At 47.2% G+C, this 21150-nt stretch overlaps 1 protein-coding gene across 4 annotated transcripts in view; it reads left to right on the forward strand.

The window, feature by feature from the left end:
* The window catches only part of Fbln5 (fibulin 5), a 77270-nt gene that overhangs the window by 8070 nt on the left and 48050 nt on the right, over positions 1 to 21150 (forward strand). For all 4 annotated transcript variants that reach the window (XM_013112073.3, XM_005068401.4, XM_021226194.2 and 1 more), the window contains exon 4: positions 1602 to 1856. In XM_013112073.3, the coding sequence (XP_012967527.1) occupies positions 1602 to 1856 (255 nt within the window). The remainder of the gene's footprint in view (positions 1 to 1601; positions 1857 to 21150) is intronic.

Raw genomic sequence — 21150 nt, forward strand, 5'->3', positions numbered from 1 at the left:
GAAGAAGGGTGTTCTCTCACATGCCATCTAGTGGAGAGAAACTTAGGCACAACGAATGTTGTGACAGCCTGGTGGAGTATCATCATTGTTGAGTGGAGGCAATAGCAATGGGCCCTGAAAAAGCAGAGACAAGAGGGATGCCTTATGCTTGGACTCAGCGAGTTGTGGTCAAGGACCAGTTTCCATTGGGTATTGAAGGGTAAATAGGACCCATGAGATCTCAATCCACAGTGGAATGAACAGCACAGGCAAAGACCAGGCATGTAAAGGAAGCTCAGGCGTGACATGTTGGGGATGGATCACAGAGCATGTGGAGAGGATAAGGCGGGCTCCCAACACTGGGGGAATAGTCAGCTCTTTCATTAGATTTGATTTAGGTCAATCATTTGTCTTTCCTGAGTTGCAGCGACTGAGAATAAGAGAGGACATAGATGGCGTGGAGGAATGAATTAAACCTTGAGAGACCCAGGCTTATCCTTGGATATACAGTAGAAGGCACTTTGCTTGAAGGACAAAGAGGGCAGTGGCCTTCTCTTCCAGGCCATCACTTTAACTAGAGAACAGACCATTGCATTCTGAACTACAGCATTCCTAAGCTAGAAGTTGGCATGAATTTCTCAGATGACATGGTGGGCGAGCTGCCCAGATGCAAGCATCTCCCTGGTCTCCAGTACCACACAGAGCAGGCTCCAGAGCAGGGCCCAGCACCCAAAGCCAGGTCTGCTGCCTACTGGAGCCAGAGTTGGGGCCTCCCTTGACTCCACCCAAACAAGCCTGGTTTTTCTAGACAGACCACCACTCTCGTTCCAGCATGAGCTGATCTCTAGCAGAGCTAGATGTGGTCCTGCTTGCTGGCACTGTTTGAGCCGACTTGAAAGCAATGTTCTGCTTTCTCAGCAAGTACTAGGTCTGAGCCAAGCCTTGTCTTTCTGGGCGTAAAAGGCTCTTTCTCTCTTGCCCAGCTATTACTTTGAATAGAAATGGGAATAATTCTTAGGCCTGCTTTCATGTTTTCAGAGTACCTGGCATGCTTTTATATGCACAAACACTCGTCTGCTTATTTTTACTGTTGCTTTCTTTATGTAAATCAGGGGTGTTTTTATTTACTATATTCCTATATGTTTCCTTAAAAAAAAAGATTTATTTTAAGCATGAGTGAAAGCTATCTGCATACACCTTTATGCCAGAAGAGGGCATCAGATTCCACTAGGGATGGTTGTGAGCCATTCTGTGGTTGCTGGGAATTGAAATCATGACCTCCGGAAGATCAGCCAGAGCTCTTAGCCACTGAGCCATCACTCCAGCCCATATATTCTTGTATATTAAAGAGCACATTATCTGTGTTTCAAATGTGTTCTTTAAAGAAAAATATGAAGTCAATAACAGTCTAGGTTTCTATGGGTGGGGGGAGAGTTTAAAGAGATAACCTTTGATAACACGGTCACTTTGGGTCAATTTAGCTGATGCTGGAGAGCATCAGATTGCAGTGAGTCAGGTGAAGTGTTAGATGGTCAGTCTGCTCAGTCTGCTCTGCTTCAATTTGCACATGCTCAGCATGGTGGAGGGGCCACTGACTCTTGTCCTTCCTGTGGCCTTTGCAGATATTGATGAATGCCGGACCATCCCCGAGGCTTGCCGTGGGGACATGATGTGTGTCAACCAGAATGGAGGGTATTTGTGCATCCCTCGAACCAACCCAGTGTATCGGGGGCCCTACTCAAATCCCTACTCTACACCCTACTCAGGTCCATACCCAGCAGCTGCACCACCAGTACCAGCTTCCAACTACCCCACCATTTCAAGGCCTCTTGTCTGTCGTTTTGGGTACCAGATGGATGAAGGCAACCAGTGTGTAGGTGAGTAGTTCAGTGCCTTCTCCCACATGGTACAATTTCTCAAGAGCACTGTCAGAATCTAATTTGTCTTCCCAAATGGAGCTAGCTGCCATGAAACGTGCCCATCAGACAATGGTCTGCTCTCCACAGATGGCATAATGTTCTCTTACAGATATATTTCTGGGTCCTCTTCTAACTCTGGAATTGAGTTTTGCCCTTTACTTAATAGTTCTCTAGAAAGCCAATTTAATCTTTCTTTCTATTAATTGATCCATCCATCTATCCATCATCCATCCATCCAACCATCCATCATCCACCCACCCACCCACCCATCCATCCACCCACCCACCCACCCATCCATCCATCCATCCATCCATCCATCCATCCATCCATCCATCCATCCATCCATCCCTTTCTTTGGTCTCCTTGATGATCAACCTCATGTTTTCTCAACTAAATAACCAATGTATCTTGGCAGACTCAGGTCTTCCTTTTATGTATTGCTGCAGAGAAGCCTCGAGGGCCAACATAAACTGATCTGGAAAAGAAAATAGATTTCTTAGGTGAGAGCCAGTATTCTTATGGCTAAAGGAGTCTTGCTGATGGGGACTCTGGGGGAAAAGTAGACCCCATGTGCCTTGAGCACTAAAGGAACTGGCAGCAACCTAGACAGCTTCAGGTTCCATTGGCCAGTGCTGCCCTGGAGGACAATTGCCTGGGGTCCTGCCCAGTCCTTTGGCAGTAGTTGGACTAAATCCTTGTAATTGTCTCCAGCTTTGGGAGAGTTACTGTGAAGAGAGATTGACGGCGAAGGCTCAAACTTTTTTGCCTGTGCACCCCCTCTGCCAAATCCTTTTTGGGCTTGGATCTCCATTACAGGCATATTTATACATGACACATGCATCCTGTTATACTCATGTGGGTTGAGGAATATAAAGCACTCATAAGAAATAGGAAATTTAAAAGAATGCAATAAAAATAAATATGAATTGAAATTCTAATATTTCCTTTCCATGGCCTTAAAAGTGTGGGAGACTATCGTCTACTTAATAAGATTTTGTGGGTTTCAGAGCCCTGACGTATTGGTCTGGAACCAACAGCTAGAGAGATGGTGCTAATTCTAATATATAAATATGTTCATGCAAAAGAGTGCACATTTACATTTAAATATGTGCTAACAGTGTGTAAATACATGTCCTTCAATACTATGGGGAAAGTTGGATATTTCTGAGCTCAGTTTGCATTATTACTGCTCTAAAGGACCTGGTGTGTATGTCAGGGCATGTGTATGATTGAGATTTACCTTAACTGGGAACATGCCTAGGGAAGAAAACCTGGAACCCAGTCAAGTCACATGTTTCACGGCTTTGGGGGAGAAGACAGAATCATGCTTCCTTATGACACATAGCAGAACAATAGGCAGTTGTAACTGGAAAGGACTTTTTGGATGTTCTTTAGCTACAACCTCTTACTTTTTAGAAAGGTGAATATGGACTCCAGCAAGTGAGGTCACTGCACAGTTAGGATATGAGCCCAGTTGACTGCTCCTACCTAGTAGAAAAGAAATGGCCCTAAGAAGATGTGTATGTGTGTGTGTGTGTGTAAATATGGAGATACACACACACACACACACACAGAGAGAGAGAGAGAGAGAGAGAGAGAGAGAGAGAGAGAGAGAGAGAGAGAGAGAGAGAGAGAGATGTAGTGTGGAAGGAGGTGTGATAACAGTTTGGAGAAATACAGGTTTTTGAAAAGGTCCGTATCTGGTCCTGGTGTGAACAGGTTTTGGGCCATCTCACTAACCTCTTCTGCAGAACAGCTGGGCACTCACTGCTTTAGGGCTTCCTGGGTGCCCCCCTTCCTATCACATACCTCCTTCCAGGGACTCGAGGCTCTTGGCACTGAGGACATGGCTGGGAAGCCTATTCATCTTGTGATTCTTCTGACGTCATACCGTTTGTGGTTCTGAACCTGTTACATAGACATGTGGAGCCTTCAATAACGGCCCCTTTGTAAGCCCAGTACAATCTGGGAAGCCCAGCAAGGATTGGCACTAGGCCCATCCATTTCCAAAGTGTGCAGCATTATGTATTCGTAAGTCCTGAGTTCTGACTTCCCTTCCCTCCACCCCACCGTTTCCTGACTTACCAAGGCCTGGGCCCCTATGGGCATTGTGAGAGGTGGTGGCAGGGGGCCAGAGCAGGGGAAGGGCTGGGAATGGCAGCGCTCTAACTGATGCTCCAGGGAACTGGACCAGGAAGCAAGGGGCGGGGAGCAAGGCAGCAGGGAAGAGGTGGTCGTGTGTACAGGGAAGAAGGCATTCAAAGGAGAGAACGGGCATTCCTGGAGCCAGGGACTTCTCAAGGAAGTGATGAGAGAGACCTGGAGACAGTCCTGAAGCTTTGGTGGCTCACGGGGAGAAGAGTGCATCTTCTCCGCATCACAACAAACCTAACGGCATCACTGGCCGCAGCCACGGTCCTGACACCAAGCACTGGTTCAGTGTTTGTGTCTCAGAAGCGTGGGTCCTCAGCTTGCTACAGGTAGAACTGGTATTTATGTGGTTCCTGCAAGGGAGTCAAAGCACAGAGAAGTTAGAAGTCTTGTCTGTGGCCACACTGTGTGTCAGGCTGAGTCCCAGTTTGAACTGTTCAGGCTCTGGATGAGGAACCTGCTGCTTGGGCTGTAAAGGTTTATTGGGAGATCTTAGAGAGTCAGTGCAGAAGTCAGGGTTAGCAGCAAAGTCCTTGCTCACTTCCTTTTCAAATGAAATTTCTTCCCTGTGAAAGTTTGAGCTGGACAAGAGTTGAGGAAACACAATGGATGATTTTCTACTTGTCACCCAAGGTTAGTTTTATGGGCACAGGCGCCATTTCTTCTTTAGCTTCTACTTAGTTCTGTGATTTGAAGCAAATACCAGATGCCAAGTCAGTTTCATATTACAAATTCTCTAAAAAATAGGTAAAGATTCTTTATAAGAAGAAAACAAAGCAAAACCACAACACAAATCCAAAATCCCCCCTTAAAAACTTACATTACCAAACCTTTAAATGTCAGTAAGAATCCATTTTTACCATGAGATATCTAGATGGTGCTTAGATTGGTTATGTCATAAATGTCCTTTTCCTAGGACTGGGAGGTATATTAGTGAGCAAAATGGTTGCCTTACAGGCATGAGGACCTGAGTTTGAATCCTCAGCACCTATATAGAAGAGGCAGGCATGACTGCACATGCCTCTACCTCCGGCAACAGGGAAGTGGAGTTGGGCAGACCCCTGGGGCTTTGGGGCCAGCCAGTCCAGCCTAATCAGCAAGTTTCAAGTTCAGTGAGAGACCATGTCTCAAAAAAAAATATGAGGATCAGAAAGATTGACGAGCAGGTAAGGGCAATTGCTACTCAAATTGACTCCTGGGATCCATAATACTCCATCTACATGCCTGGTAAGGAGAGAACAGATGCCATCAAATTGTCTTCTGACCTCCACCAGGCATTGCGGCACAAGCATGTGTGTGTACATGAACATGAAATAAAACATAATAAAACAGGAAGACTTTATGTTTAACTTTACATGAATACCCCCACACATGTACCTGCACACACACACACACACACACACACACACACACACACACGCATGCACCCACACACGTGCATCTTCCCAGCCTCTGAACCCTGTTGCTTTCATGGAGTCTGATTTGGACAGCCTCCCTAATTGCCTCAGTTGCTAGCTCCGTCTCTTTTCCTTGCCACTTCCTTGTGGATACAAAGGTGTTTACCTGGAGAGGCTGCACATAGCCATTCCTTCTTCCCCATTGGTTTTCTGGAAGCAGGAAATAGGTCCAGAGACTTGGCCCAATTCTAGTAGTGTTTGGGATAAACCTCTTCATCAGTGATGCCTTTGGTCTTTGGCCCCTTCCATTCATTTCCTGGTTTCCTTTCATGAAGTCTGAGAGTCACCTTGAGCGAGCTAATGACTGTCTCTGTCCCCTGGAACCCCGCTTTGCAGCATTTCTGACTTACTTTCAAAGAAGCCGTCATCGTCATACCCCTGTTAGTCCGTGTCCTCTTTCTGCAGGCTGACAGAGCCCTGGGCCCCCAGCGCCTCTGAGCTTCCTTCTTGAGCTCTCTGTTTTGGGTCCCACTTCAGTGGTGACTAAACTCTGTTTGTCCTGGAACAATGTGGCCTCAGGTTTGAGTGTCTGTGTCACTGACTAGAAGTCTAGGTCACTTGGGCCATTTTTGTAGACAGGGACATAGTGACCCAAGAATTACAGTCCCCAAGCCAAGAATGCTTTGCCTTGAGAAAAATGACAGCTTGGCTTGAGGGTGACTAGCTCCACAAGGCTGCTGGAACTCACGGCTGGTTGCAATGCATCACCCAGATCTTCCACCCTTGGAAGATATAGTAGCCAGATTCTCTAGATGGGGGCTGAGGGCAGTCAGACATAGCTAACTGGCAAGGAAGAAAGGCTGTTGGAGCGGAGGTCACTGACCTGGACCCAGGCATAGTGTGGATCAAACAATATACAAAGAATTCTGAGCCAGCTAGGAGCCATCTGGGAAAAGCAGGGGCTGGGTGTGTTTAACTAACAGCAAGGAGTGTGTGTGTGTGGGTTCAATGATGGGATTCCTAGATTCAGACTGTCATTCTGGAGCCTTCTCCTCATAACATATTACTTCTGAGAACCAATCCCAGAATGTGGCTGCCACCGGTCTCTGTCTGAATGTTTATTCCTTATGGCCTTCAACATGTCATCTCCCTGGGTGACATTCTACATGAGCCCAGCTTTGCTAACCAACTTGGCTCAGTAGCAAGTTGGGGACTCCATCAATAACAGAGATTCATGATGTGTTCTGAGCCCAGAAACCTGTTTCTCCGGAGCTGTGCTACTCCAGGGACTCCAGGGATCCTCTGGCCATTCCTAAGGCTGCAAGCAGTGTTTTTTTCCCTAGTTGGTCTGGCATTTCATTGTTGTTAGTGATCAGGGCACCCAAGCAGGCAGAGGGCAGCAAATAATGGATACTTCTGGAAGATGAGTGGAATTGGACTAAGACACTTGAGTTATTTTTCCTGACAGTTAGCCAGTATTTAGTCAACTAGTTTAGTTCCCAGAGGGTCTCATTCATGCCAGGCTCTCTGGTTGAGGCACAAAGGGGAACAGTCAGGGGTCTGTGGTCAAAGGAGGGAGATCAGATACCATACAAGCAGCTGAAAGACAAGGGGCCTGCGAGTTGCAAATGCAGCACAAAAAAGCAGGGCCAGGAAGTCTCTGGGAATGGAGGGGCTGAAGGGCTGAAGTCAGCCAGGCCCTGAGTTTCTTTTTGGTTGGCTGTTTCCTACTGTTGAGGCCTGGAGTTCTCTGTCTTTGTCTATAATCTGTAAAATGGTTATGGCCACGGCTGCTTGCATGAAAACGTCTTGCCTAGTGTCTGCACAGAGTGTCACACACTAAATATTAACTGGGAATGATTCATGGAGGAGGCTTCTAGGGTCTTAAAGTGACAACTTGGGCAAAGAGTCAGAGCCCGAAATGTACTGAAGGCCTAATTCCTAGAAACCTTTAAAAAATGACCCAAAGCTGAGCTTGACCACACCCACTTTGCAGGCCTTCAAGCTTCAAGGAGACTTTACTCAGAATCCTCTTCAGGGTGCCAGAAAAGCTTGATTGTTTAAGTTATGGTACAAAGCCATGGGAAGTCAGCCCAATGTGGCATTTGTTCCCAGCCCCAAGACAAGGCCAAGAGCACGTAGAAACCTCAGTCACAGTGTGGAAGGTCTGTGGTTAGCACAAATGAGGGAGGGCCCGGAGGCCTTCCTTCGCTGCTTTTCTTCTTTCTGTGTTTTCTCGCCAGACGCGCTGCTTGGGCTTGAAACCCAAGCCTCAGGCTCAGAAAGTATGAAGACTGGAGAATTCTTTAGCTCTGAGGGACTTAGGACCAACGAGGCTTGGGGGAGGAAATGGTATCCCCACAGAAGCAGGGGCTCTGCAGTTGCTTTGGTCATAAGCCCTTGAACTGCCCCAGCAAGCTTATATAGTGACGGCCCTCACCCAGGGTTCTGCATCTGCTTCAGTCTTTTCCTAGCATAGGCTGGGGGGCTGGGTAACTCACCCACCTTCTCAAAACCTCCATTTTTTCCTAGCTGTAAATGGGCACAACACTACCAGCGTCCTAGGATTATTTTGAGAATTATATTGGATAATGCATGAGGATGATCTGATCTGGAGGCTGGCTTGGGCAGGGGCTTCACAAGCTATCATGATTTCAAACCTCACCATTTCCGTAGATATCTCCTACTCTGGCTATTGTGTCTCCTCTGCCTCACAATCCCTAGTTGTTTCTGCTATTGTGCATTCTTTTCCCTGGAAAGTGGCTTGAATACTGCATGCTTTCGGAGGCTGAGGGTTGAGTTACTGTTTCATCTGCAGCGGTTGGAGTTAGCTTGGCCTTCCACCAAGAGGAGCAATGTTGTTAATCTAGGACCACACCTGAAGTTCTTGTTCACCCACCTGTTCAGGAAAGACAGAAATATGTTTGAAATTGCAATCACCAGCTGGGTGGTGGTACATGTCTTTAATCCCAGCACGCGGGAGGCAGAGGCAGGTGGATCTCTGTGAGTTCCAGGCCAGCCTGGTCTACAGAGCTAGTTTCAGGACAGGCTGCAAAGCTACAGAGAAACCCTGTCTCAAATAAATAAATAATAAAATTGCAAACACCAACTTTCCCAACTGTATTAAAACGTATTACTTTATTAAAAACCCAGATTATATTAAAACCTACACTGAGGCAGCATGCTACACCGATAAAGGAACAGCAAAGATAGATGTGTAAGAGCTGGGTTTCAGCTGTAGATTTACTACTTACTGGCTGAGGGCATTAGGAAAGTCAGTTGGCCTCTTTAAGTGCTGTTAGCCATAAAAAGGGCTAGTATTATATTAGGTCTCTTAATCTGGGGTTAGTACACTTATATTAAGGCCTCTAGTTTTATAGCCCCTGGCTAATGTATAATTGAAAGCTAGCATTGCCATCTAGTATGTTGGTAATTTGCCATGGGACTTTTCGTTGGACCCCTGACTGTATCAAGGTAGGTGTTCACAGATCACAGCACAGCTGGGGCAGTTGGTTTGAACTGCCTTTGAAATCTAATTCATGCTTGTCACTACTCCAGAACCTAGTGAAAGACATTACATCTGCTGCCCACCTTTGCTGTTTAGTGCATGAATAAGGACGGATTATATACATGGCTGGGGAGACAGCTTGGTCAGCTGTGCGTGAGAATTCCAGTTTGATCCCAGCACCCAAGGGATGGCACGTGGTAGACTTTGCTCCTATCCCCGGCACAGGAGAGACAGAAGGGTCTCTGTAACTTACTGAGAAGCCGGTCTAGCTGAATTGGCGGGTTCCAGGCTCAGCATCTCAAAAGGGAGATGACTGAGAAAGCCATCAGACATTGGCCTCTGGCTTCCAGAGGCCTGATCACATATATACACACATGCAGATACATATGCAAGCACACACTAACTAAATCAATATTAAAAAGTGTATGTAGAGCTCTATCACACATTTGTCTTTTAAAATGCTCTGATCACTGTCGTTCAGTATAGAGGCTTCCTTTGTAATCCTTTCGATCTTGTTTTATGTGGTTTAAAAGCGTTGTTTTGAGAAGGGGAGGCCATCCATGTAAGACAGGTTTGTGGTACACACGTGCACAGCTCTCTGAGCTGTGTGGTTTGTCAGGTCCCCTCGAGCTCCTACCATTTGGAATGTCCTACCATTCCAAATCTGCGCAAGGGTGTGTGTGTGCACACACTTGCACACATATACTTGTACTCTGGATTTTCTCACCTGGGTTGTTCGGATGATGCAACTCTGGTCTACTTATGTGTTTCAAACAGTGACACCTTCTGCTGGGTGATACTAACTCTGAAGTCATCAGAGATGTGTCCCTTCCCTCTGTAGCCATAGCTCTGGTAGTCACCACTGATCACTTGGTGGAGGCACGGTGCACTGACTGGCCTCTGTGAGCTGGGTAAACTCCGCTTTTGGGACGTGACTAGCCTCTGGTGTCTTTGTGCAGTAGGTCACTTCCTTAGTGCTCAGCATGGCAGTTTTCTTAATGACCTACATGCTTTCCTTGGCTCTCATCGTAGGTTCTTTGGTTTGGTCATGTTTCTTTTAATTGTGTTTCATTCTCAAATTAGCCATCTCTCTCTCCCTCCTCTCTCTCTCTCTCTCTCTCTCTCTCTCTCTCTCTCTCTCTCTCTCTCTCTGTGTGTGTGAAAAGAAAGTGATTTTGCAAGAGGAGGGATGAAGTATGGGCACTACAGTTGAACAGACCCATCTTGACTCTGCTATAATGGTTCTGACCAAAGTGCTATGCTACCGGGTCTCAAGAGAGTACTGGCTGGGTGCCCATCGGACAAAATCACCTGCCAGGGCCAGAGGAAGCACTAAGTATATAGTTTTGAGATTAGTGGGAGGGGCACGGTAGAGATGACACCATGTGGTCTTGACTAGTCTCAAGCCTCAGGGTTCAAGTAGTTTTTCTAGCTCAGTCTCAGAGGTGGCCAGGGCCTACTGGGCCTTCCAACATTCGAAAGTGGGAGATGGTGATTACACCTTCCTATTCATTGTCAAGGCCAGATAGATGTCTTTTCAAACATTCTCTCCCTGAGAGTAGATTGGTTATATCATTGGTGAACCATAGAAACCATGTTGCTTGGGGAGGTTTGGCATGGAGCAATAGTTTCTGTGCGGCTCTCCCATACCATGGGCAGCATCTTCAGGGCATCTCCGACTCTTGTTTGCACTTGCTGTGATGCAAGAAACTGCGACCTGGGAGCTGTTTGTGCAATGGAACAAATGAAGTAAGAAGTGAAAACACCATAGGAATGCAGGTCATTTGTTTCATGTGCAAGGCCAGAAAAATTAGAATCATGTCTGTATTGCCAACAACAGCTTCATGAAGGTGTCTGCAGAGAGCCCCACGTTGTAATTCCTGCTTCTAGAAAAAGAAAAGAGGTTCTTAATTTCTTGAAGGGCCTGGATTGAGTTGCTTGTTATGCCAGTAAACAATGAGAGACTGTGTGATGCCACAGAGTGAGCCTGGACTCTAGATTCACCCAACCTTGGTTTTATACCTCACTACCGCCCAGTGGCCTAGCTCCTGATTTAAACACTTGCGGATAGGATCTTGCATGCAAGATGGGATACCATTGCTTATCTGTGAGCTGCTTGGAAGTTTAGCAGAGAAGATGCCGTGTGTCCAACGGTCTGGTCTGCACCCCCAAATGATGTGCCGCCTCTGTTACCTGCTTCAGAACCCGTGGTTCTGCACACTGCAGGAACAACACCTGCTTTGTGGCTTAGCAATGGATGGCCAGTCACACATGCTTGGTCGCTTCTTAGCACAGGCTGAGAGGCTCGGGAGAGAGTAGCAAAGGGAAGGGAAAGGGAGGTGGGCCTCCCTTCAGCTCATGATTACATACATACACCGTTGTGTATTGCTCAACGTGGGGGTGTGTTCTGAGAAGTACGCTATTAGTGCTTTTGCCATCGTGTGACTGTCATAGCATCCACTCACTCCAGCATCAGCAGGTGACACGATCACATTGGACTTCATATGCACGCACTAAGCAAGCGGGCTGATGCTTCTCTTCCATCTGTCCCCTCAGTGCCCCCTGAAGTGACGCTTGCACCTTCTCTGGGACCTTTGTGGCCAAGCCTCTGGTGCCAGAGCAACTTGGATACCCTTGTTCTCTTCTCTCTTGGACTTCCAGTCTATTTGGATTCATGGGTTCCACAGTGATCGGCATGGCAGGGTATTTGTGATGATTGTGGGCTGATACCCTTTCTACGGCAGCTTCCTTGAGCCTCAAGCTGGAAGTAGAAAGGAAAGGGCTCCCTATAACATAGGTATGTGCCTTGCTTACATCTTCCAGATCGAAGGCAAGATGTAGGGCTCAGGAAGTGGGTTGGGTTCCTGGTGGGGGCATTGCTGGCATGCAGGCACTACACTAGCACCTGATATGTGTCCACAGCCTGTGGCAGAGTGAGCTCTCAAAAAGTTATAATTACTGGGATGAATGGATGAATGAATGAATGAATGAATGAATGGACAGTATTGGTGCTGGCAATTCAGGGAAGTGAGGCTTCCCTCCTTCTCTCACTTGGTCTCTCAATCCTCACATAAATCCCATCCTCTATGATTTCTCACACTGTACTGAGTGCCAAGAGAGACCATGATAACCATGATGGCCGCTGTGTATACCCCACATGCAGCATGGTGTTGGCAGGGGCTGCAGTGGGAGCAGCGAATAGAGTTGGATCTACAAAAGCGGAGAGGCTGATGGGAGTAGGTGTCAGTGAAGACCCGTGGTTAGATGGACTTGTGCAGGTCTACCTCCACTGCCTTTTCTTAAGGACGTTCTTGGGGTGTTCTAATGGAAGGGATTGGCCCCCACACATCCACCAATACCTAGTCCCCTCCTCATACAATCCCAGAGAGTGTCCTTCAGTTGTATCTCACGCCAACGTGCCCTGTGAAGCTGCAGCCACTCTGAGGCATCTGCTTGTCTTGGACACAGAGAGTGTGTCTGGGGAAGGATCTCGGCCGTCTCCTCAGGGTCTGTCTAGGGAAGGACATTTGCAGGATTCCTTCCCTCTGGGGCACTCCAGATAGCAGACAAGAAGTCAAGGGCGGACCTTCCATTTCCCTCCAGCCTGCTGGAGTGGGGCCAGAGGGGAGATGGGGACAGCCTGAGCTGGTCCTGCCCTAGGCAGCCAGCATCTGGGGCGGGCTCTGGAGACGTCCGACGCTGCGGTGCTGGGGAGGCAGCGATGCCTGGGGGATTTTCAGTGCTGTCTGGCTCTCCTTCAAATTAGGACATTTGCAGAAATGCAGCCAGACTTGATTTATGAGCTCTGCATATTTCACAGGTCTTTACACATCCCCCAGGAATCACTGAGGTCAGACAGAACAGACTTCACATCCGGAATCAGAATGAAATTGGCATCTTCCGTGGTTCCCGTGGGAGGGGACAATACTAATTTGAGGGAGGTTATATGAAACAATACAAAGACACACACACACACACACACACACACACACACACACATGCACATGCACACGTGCGTGCACATACACACACAATTCCAGACTCTGCTTCATTCCTGTTGGGGACAAAGAGCAGATATATGTTTTCCATATCTGAGCCTAGTGAGGAGTAGCCATGTCCTCCGGGGCCATCTTTACCAGGATGAAGCATGATGGGACAGGACTTCTGGGGTGACTGATGAACTCAATGGGAACTCAGGAGTGACCATAGCATCCTGTACTTGTCCTCTGGCACACACCCCATACAGTGATAAATAGACATTCCTGGTTCTTTAACGTCTCCAGGCCCAGCAGGAACTGTCTGTCTTGCTCACCATTGTATTTTCAGTGTCTGGTGAGGATTTGCTGAATGAGTGGGAGAGCCACACACAACGAGCAGAGTGAGTAGGAGTGAAATGAGGAAGAGAGGCTGATAGCATCACAGGTAGAGTGATGCATAGGCCCAACTTGTTGTTACTGATGAGTTCATTCATTCCTTGAGTTCTTGGGAGGAGTCAGGCAAGTTGGTGGGAACTGTGAAATCAGCCGTGGTAATCACAGCTCAATGCAATGGGCCTGCGACAGAGGTACGAGACACCGGGGTAGCCCGGGCTAGGGTAGTCACAGGTTTTCAGGTTCGGTGTCACACATCTACGTCCACTTAATCAGACAGATACCCACAGATCCCTCTCAGTGTCAGATGCTAAATCATCCAGGTGCTAATGGAGTGTTTCGTGTGAATACCACACTGGGAAGGGATCTGCTGGTCTTCACCCTGATCAGTGGAGGATTGGAGGATTTTCATGTTGGAGAAGGGTCGGGAAAGGTAATAAGCTGGGAAGGGCACTGGCAAAGGTGGGGAGCAGAGGAAGTTCATGCTATATTCAGGACCACTAGCGGTGGCCAGCCTTGGCTGTGGGCTCACTGCTCAGCATGCCACCTGGACACAGGCTGAGATTAAGTACACTTAGAATGACAGACAAGGCTTTGACTGGGACTGTCTGGTGTTGAGAGCCATGCAGCTGACTTGGGCTTTATACACAGAGAATTAAGAGTTACTTTTACATTGGTTTCTGATTTCTGGTTTGGAGGCCCAGCCAGTAGGGGTCTGGTTCTAGTTATAATGCGGCCGCAAGCTTGCAAGATGGCATGCTCTAGTCCCCTCTCTTCTTGGTACTCTACTCTTTTATGCGTGTGAGAGGACCTGGATAGTTGCAGAGGATCCCCCAGCCCCCTCAAAACCAAGGCTGGCTTTCTCGAGCCTTCCCCAGTACCTGACAAATTCACGTGCTACGTGCTGTGTGCTGTGATGGCAGGTGAACAGTGTCTGAGTCTTAGTCTTAGTGACTAGTGGCAGGCCACTTCATAACCCCATTGCCTCTATGTTCTCAGGCCCCTTATCAGAACTCTCTTAAACTGAAGCAGGACTGTGCCCTTTTCAAGCTCCTCCAGGAAGGGGTGTCTGGAGGTGGCCATACACCTAGCCCTACATATCTGGTTCTGCATGAACTCTGGCACTGTCTGTGGAGTGTGGGGAGGGTCTGCTGTATCAAGGTAGAACATAGATGGCCCCTTGGAAAGTCAGGACCTCTGAGATTGATCAGTATCTAAGAGTACACCATGGCAAAGGTTTCTAGGAAACGCCCCATCTCAGACTTCCTGAATACCTTTCCTTTATCTGGACAGCTTACTCTTTTTGTTTGTTTGTTTTAAGATGGGGGCTTGATTATCTAGGCTGGCTTTGAATTGACTATGTATTGAAGGATGACCTTCAATGTGTGCTTCTCCTGCCTGTACCTCTGAAAAGCGAAATTACATTGTGAGTAATACCACAAGCAGTTATGTGTGCTGGGTGCTTATGCATGGTAGGCAAACATTGTTATCATCTCAGCCACATCCCAGCCAAGGATATCTCAATCTTACTCAGATCCTTAAGGCAGAGTCCCCACCCAGTCCCTCAGAACATCTGCCACACTCTTGTGCAGTGCTGTGCTTAAACCTTGATGTCCTACTTTCCTCTCCAGCAGGGGTGGGGGAACAAGTGCCTTGTCACCCTTCTGGACAAAGGGCAGGCATTTCCCGAAGAGCTGTGTGGGGACTGGAAGCTTGACAGTGGGTGAGGGCTTGCCTTTGAGTCAAGCAGAGTAGCAGCAAGAGAAGTCTTGATTTGGGGTGTGTCAGTCCAGATGTCACCACAGCCAGCCTCCTGGGAACTTTCTCAGTAAGTGAGTTAGCATTTCATGACTTGCTTGCAGAGAACACTTCTCATACTTCCTGAAGTGGCACCTTGAAAGTGGTGAGGCCCTTTAGTCTTTGATTTCTGAAGGACAAATGTAGCAGGCTTTCTCGGACTGCCAGTCCCCAAATCATGACTATTAATTTGAATGCTGGGCCTTAGTTTAGGCTCGTTTCTAGCTAGCTCTTACAGCATATTGACCTGCTTCTCTTCATCTGCATTTTGCCTCGGAGCTTTTCATCTTTTTTTCATTCCATAGTATGTCCTACTTTTCCTGCTTTCTCTGCGTCTGTCAGGCTGGTGGCTGCCTCGCTGGCCCCAGGCATGTCCTTCTCTTTCTCTCTCTAGGTTCTTCCTACTACTTACTCTCTTCCTGCCAGCACCCTCTATCCCTCTGCTACCAAGCTATTGGCCGGTCAGCTTTTTATTAGACCAATCAGGTGCCTTAAGCAGGCAAGGTAAAACAAATGCAACATATCTTTGCCTAGTTAAACAAATGCAGCATAAACAATGTAACACATCTTTACATAGTTAAACAATTATTCTGCAACACAATCAAATGTAACACATTTTTACTCAGTTAAACAAGTATCTTATTCCAGAACAGAAAAAGTTTAGGTTTTAATAATAAAAATTTCACCTTCACTGACAAAAGGGAGTTGAAAGCAGAGGCAGTGGCCAGGGAAATTGTCAAGCACAGGCTTGGCCAATCAAGTCCTCCTTCCTCCTCCTCTTGAGTCCCTTTAAGGGACCACGGGAAATGGGAGGTAATGAGTGGAGGGAGTCCAACTCTTGTAGAGACCACAGTGTGGCTGCACAAAATCCTGGGAGAGCCAATCCTGTTGTAGGCAGCCTTTGCAGAGAAGTCTGGGAATAGCATTGCTATGTGATGTTATGTGTCCCAAATTCGCTTAAAAACCTGTGGGTTCTTTAGTGTTGTGGAAAGAGATGGGGATCCAGAAACTGTGACTGTGGCCATGTCATTGCTTGGCTACGGGCTGAGGATGCTCTGAGGTGAGTGTCGAATCTTATTTACTGGTTGATGGTACTGGGAGGTCTGATATTGTCCCATGTTAACTTTCATATTCTGATCAGGATGCAGTAAGCCAAGGCATAAAACAGCCATCTCTCTAAGGTAGGCTCTTAACACCAGTTCCTTTCCAGAGTCTAGATTCACAAAATCCTTTCCAAACATGGACATGCCAAGCATGACCCTCTCTGCAAACCATACAGCTCCATTTTATACCCCCATATAAGCTCAGCAAATAGTTGTAAATTGAGTAAATTTGACTATTAGCATTCTACCCCTCCAACGATACAAAAACAACAACAACAAAAAATAAGCAAAAACATGGTGTAGGAAACCATGGTACCTCTGCAGATGGATAAGTCACCAATGAGTTAATAGGAAACAAAGTCATCAAGACCACAGGAGACAGTGTGGACTTGGCCTTGGCTCTCTTGAGCAGGGAAGGCTTGCCAGGGTCACATTCCAGGGCAGCTTTCTGACCGTGAAGCAGAGGCTAGGGGATTCCAAACCAAACTGCAGAGCCACACGCAAACTAATAGTGTCTTATCACCAAGGTTGTTGAGAGCAGATGAAGAGGGGAGGGTGAGATAATCTGCCCTCCCTGAAGCCTGGGAGCAGCCTCGTGTGGTGTGTGTGTGTGTGTGTGTGTGTGTGTGTGTGTGTGTGTGTGTAGCTTGCAGAACATTTGTTTGCAAGTGTGTCCACAACAGAGTGCCACAGACTTGGTGTCTTGGTGAGCCAGGTGTGCCACACGACTCTGGAGGGCGAGAGCATGGTGGCTGTAGGCTGGACTCCTGAGGACCACAGGGTGTGGGTCTGCTGTGTGCCTCTCTTCCTGACTTGCAGTCGGCTCTCTTCCCCACGTCCTCTCTTCTCTTCCTCCTCCTTCTGTGCACGCCTGTCCAGTTTTCTCTTCTTGGAAGAGAACCAGTCGTGGTGAATTGGGGCTTTGTTTTCTTTCAGTTGTGTCTTCAAAGATCCCATCTCCAAATGCAGGCACTTTCTGAGGCATTGGAGGTCAGCACTTCCACATATGAATTTGAGGAGGAGGAAAACACGGAACATGGCCCTGTCCTCTAGCAGGGAGCATCAGGAAGCTATTTTTTCTTCTTCTTGTCTTTCATAACTCCCTATGTGATTCCTTCTGGGAGGCCTTCTTGGGTCTTTACTATGCCTGTTCTGAGCCCATAAGTACTTCCTCCTTCGAGCTCCCAAATGCCTTGCTTGATCTTTTACTGGGGTACTTCTCACCATTTTTTTCTATACCACAGTCATACCCACATTCCCCCGTGCTAAAGCCTCGATCTTGGTTGTCTTTGCAGCTCTTGAACCCCTCACCTCCTGTCTAGCCCAGAGTGGGGTCAGTTCAGTTTGTTGGCCTGTGGATGGATGCATGGTCCAAGAATGTTGGCTAATAAGTACTGAATAAACAGGAAGATGAAGCTTTTAGGAAAAGCCACATCAACAAACCTTTGATTCAATTCTTTGCACTTGCTGACAAAGTCAAGCTACTGAATTTGTAAAAAAGAAAGAAAAAAAAGGAAAAAAAGAAAATCTTTCTGTTCTTCTCTCATGGCTTGACCATAGCAGGTCAATAAAAGAATCTGCAAACTGGGTGCTTAGCATTCTTGAAACCCCAGAGTTCTGGCTCTCTGGGCCAGTTTTGAAGAAAGTCTTCAATCATTTCTTAATAATGCCATTCTTCTGGCCCTATTCTGGAAGACTCCTCCTTCCACCCCCAACCCAGTGACCTTCTGGCCCTTTGGTTCTTGGCTGAATGTCTGGGTCTTCTGGAGAGAGTAAAAGCAGTTCCAGCAGCACTCAGGGTCCTTCCCACGGGGGCAGAACCACAATCCCCAGAAAGCCTGACTCTGCACAAACAGCTGGGTGTTCGCAGGAGGGCTTCCAACAGTAGTATATGACTTAAAAGCACTTTGTTCCAGAATGGAACACACAGAAGGAAGAGTGTGATGCTGTCTAAGGCAGGTCACCTGTGTCACTAAGAGAACACTCACCTGAGATTGGCTCGGAAGATCTTTATTTACTCCCAACCCAAGCTTTTCTATGGGCACACAGCAACATAGTGCCCAAAGTGTCTTTCTTTTCGGCTCCAGGGACTCCAGATGCTTGCGTCCTTGGGCCAGCCACACATGCTAACTGTGTGCTGTTAGCAGTCTTGTGATGTTCCCTGTGGGCCAAAAACAAGAGGAGAGTTTCAAACTGTTGTGTTCCTCAGGGATTTCGGATACCAACAGCAGGTTTCTCAGGATTTACCTTTAAACATTTACCCAGATACCATTGATGCTTTGGTTTTTTTGTTTGTTCATTTTTGTATTTTGAGACAGAGTCTCTCTAAGTAGCCCTGGCTGTCCTGGAATTCACTATGTAGGCTAGGCTGTCATGGAAGTCACAGAGATCTACCTGCCTCTGCATCCCAAGTGCTGGGATTAAAGTTGTGTGTCGTCTGCCTGCTTTGGTTTGTTTGTTTGTTTATTTTACATACCAACCACAGTTTCCCCTCTCTTCTTTCCTCCCACTCCTTCCCTCCACCCCTTCTACCCTGCCCCCCCAATCACTCCTTCATCTCCATTCAGAATTCATAAGGCCTCACATTGGAGTCAACAAAGCATGGCATATCCAGTTGAGGCAGGACCAAGCTCCTCCTCGTTGAATCAAGGTGGGGCAAGGCATCCCACCATAGAGAATAGGTTCTAAAGAACCAGCACATGCATCAGAGACAGGTCCTGGTCCCACTGCTAGGGATCCCACAAAAGACTAAGCTACACAACTGTCACCCAGATGCAGAGGGCCTAGGTCAGTCCCATGCCAGCTTCCTAGCTGTCTGTCTAGAGTCTGAGAGCTCCCACAAGCTCAGGTCATCTGTCTCTGTGGGTTTCCCCATGATGATCTCTATTCCTCCCACCCTGCTCATATAATCCCTCCTTCCTCTCTTCAATTGGACTCCTGGAGCTTGGCCCAGTGCTTGGCTGTGGATCTCTACATCTGCTTCCATCAGTTACTAGATGAAGGTCCAATGATAACAATTAGGGCAGTCCCCAATCTGATTACAGGGGAAAGCCAGTTCAGGCACCCTCTGCACTATTGTTAGGAGTCTTAGCTGGGGTCATCCTTGTGGGTTCCTGGGAGTTTCTCTGGCACCAGGTTTCTCTCTAACCCCATAATGACCCCCTCTATCACGATATCTCTTTCATTGCTTTCCCCCTCTGTCCTGCCCCTAACTCGATCATCCTGATCCTCATGTTCCCATCCCCCCCATGTCTTCCCCTCTTCCCCTCTACCTCCAGTTTACCCAGGACATCTCATCTATTTCCTATTTCCAGGGAGATCCATATATCCCTCTAGGGTCCACCTTGTTACCTAGCTTCTCTGGGGCTGAGGATTGTAGCCTGCTTATCCTTTGTTTTACATCTTATGTCCACTTATGAGTGAGTACATATCATGTTTGTCTTTCTGCATCTGGGTTACCCCACTCAGAATGATTTTTTTTAGTTCTAGTCCTAGTTCTACCCATTTGTCTGCAAAATTCAAGTCATTTTTTTCTGTTGAGTAATACTCCATTGTATAGATATACCACTTTTTTTTTTATCCATTCTTCAGTTTGATTTTTGACAAAGCAAACATCAGCACTAGAACACATTGGTTCATTGAAGCTGGAGTGCAATTAAATTAAACTCAGAACTTTAGAACAAACCATTTGAGGAACAAGACCTTTTAGAGGACTATAGCCAGGCTGATCTTTATGAGCAAGATCAAAGCTTGGGTCTCAGTGATTTCCAACTTCAGAAAGTCCCAGCTGGAGAAGGCTGTATCCTGTGCTGCCAATGACAGAGATCTAACTCACCTGGCTTAATCAGCAGAACAACAAAAGAACACAAAGCAGCAAAATGACAAAAGAACACTTTCTGTAAAACATGGCATACCTAGTATGTTTTCTTTTCTTTTATTATTTTATATATTGGCCGCAGTTTCCCCTCCCTCCAACCTCCTCTTTGCCTGCCATGCGTTTTAATACTGAAAAAGCCTAGGGATGTGAGTTCTAGACATGGCTGGATCTAAGAGCCTTGGCCTTGGCCTTTTCTTGTCTCAGGTCCATATGCTTCTGCATTCTCAAAGAAGGCTGCATCTGGCAGTCTGGAAACTTCCATGTTTATGAGTTAACCCAGACAGATTGCCCTGATCCCTAGCGCATCAGCTAGAGGACATTGGCAGGCTCCACAAGCTAGCTTGGGTCTCTTGCCATCCTGGAACTCATGCTATGATCAGCCACTGTGGGGCCGAGACTAACCAAGTCCTTGTCTAATGCCGCTTGGCACACATGTATGGCTAAGATTATGCAAAGTGCCCTCAGAGTAAATCGGGAGTGGTTTGGGTGTTAGATAGGCAGGAGCTGGGCCTGGGATCTGGGTTTCCCAAAGAATGAGAAGGGATGCGTTGTCTGACTCAGTCACACGCACACACCCTTCTGTGATATTGAGATATGATTACCAGCAAAGGGGGAAGGGGCCTGGAGCCACCTGTGCTACTCGTCTGTCCTTGGGGAGGAAGATAGGGTTATCCAAAGAGCCCCTCAAAGGTAATTGACTCTCAGTTTCATGGGAAATCACCAGAAATAAAAAACCCATGAACCTTCTATATATAAATATCAGGCTGTTACCATGTTTGGAGTCAACACACAAGTCCCAGTGCCCTGCTCGATATGGGTATGGAGGCCAGACATGTGTGTTGATGTCAGATATCTTGCTCAACCATTCTCCACTTTGCTTATAAAGGCAGGGGCTCAAGTTTGAACCCATAGTTTGCTGACTCAGCTAGTCTAGCTAGTCAGTTTGCCCCAAAGGATCCCACGTCTCTGTCTCAAGTATCTGGGGTTGCAGGTAGGCTGCCACACCTACCTGGCATTTATATGGTCTCTGAGGACCCAGACTCCAATCT

This window comes from Mesocricetus auratus, unplaced genomic scaffold (genome assembly GCF_017639785.1).
Source record: "Mesocricetus auratus isolate SY011 unplaced genomic scaffold, BCM_Maur_2.0 Super-Scaffold_15014, whole genome shotgun sequence".
Classification (NCBI taxonomy): Eukaryota; Metazoa; Chordata; class Mammalia; order Rodentia; family Cricetidae; genus Mesocricetus; species Mesocricetus auratus.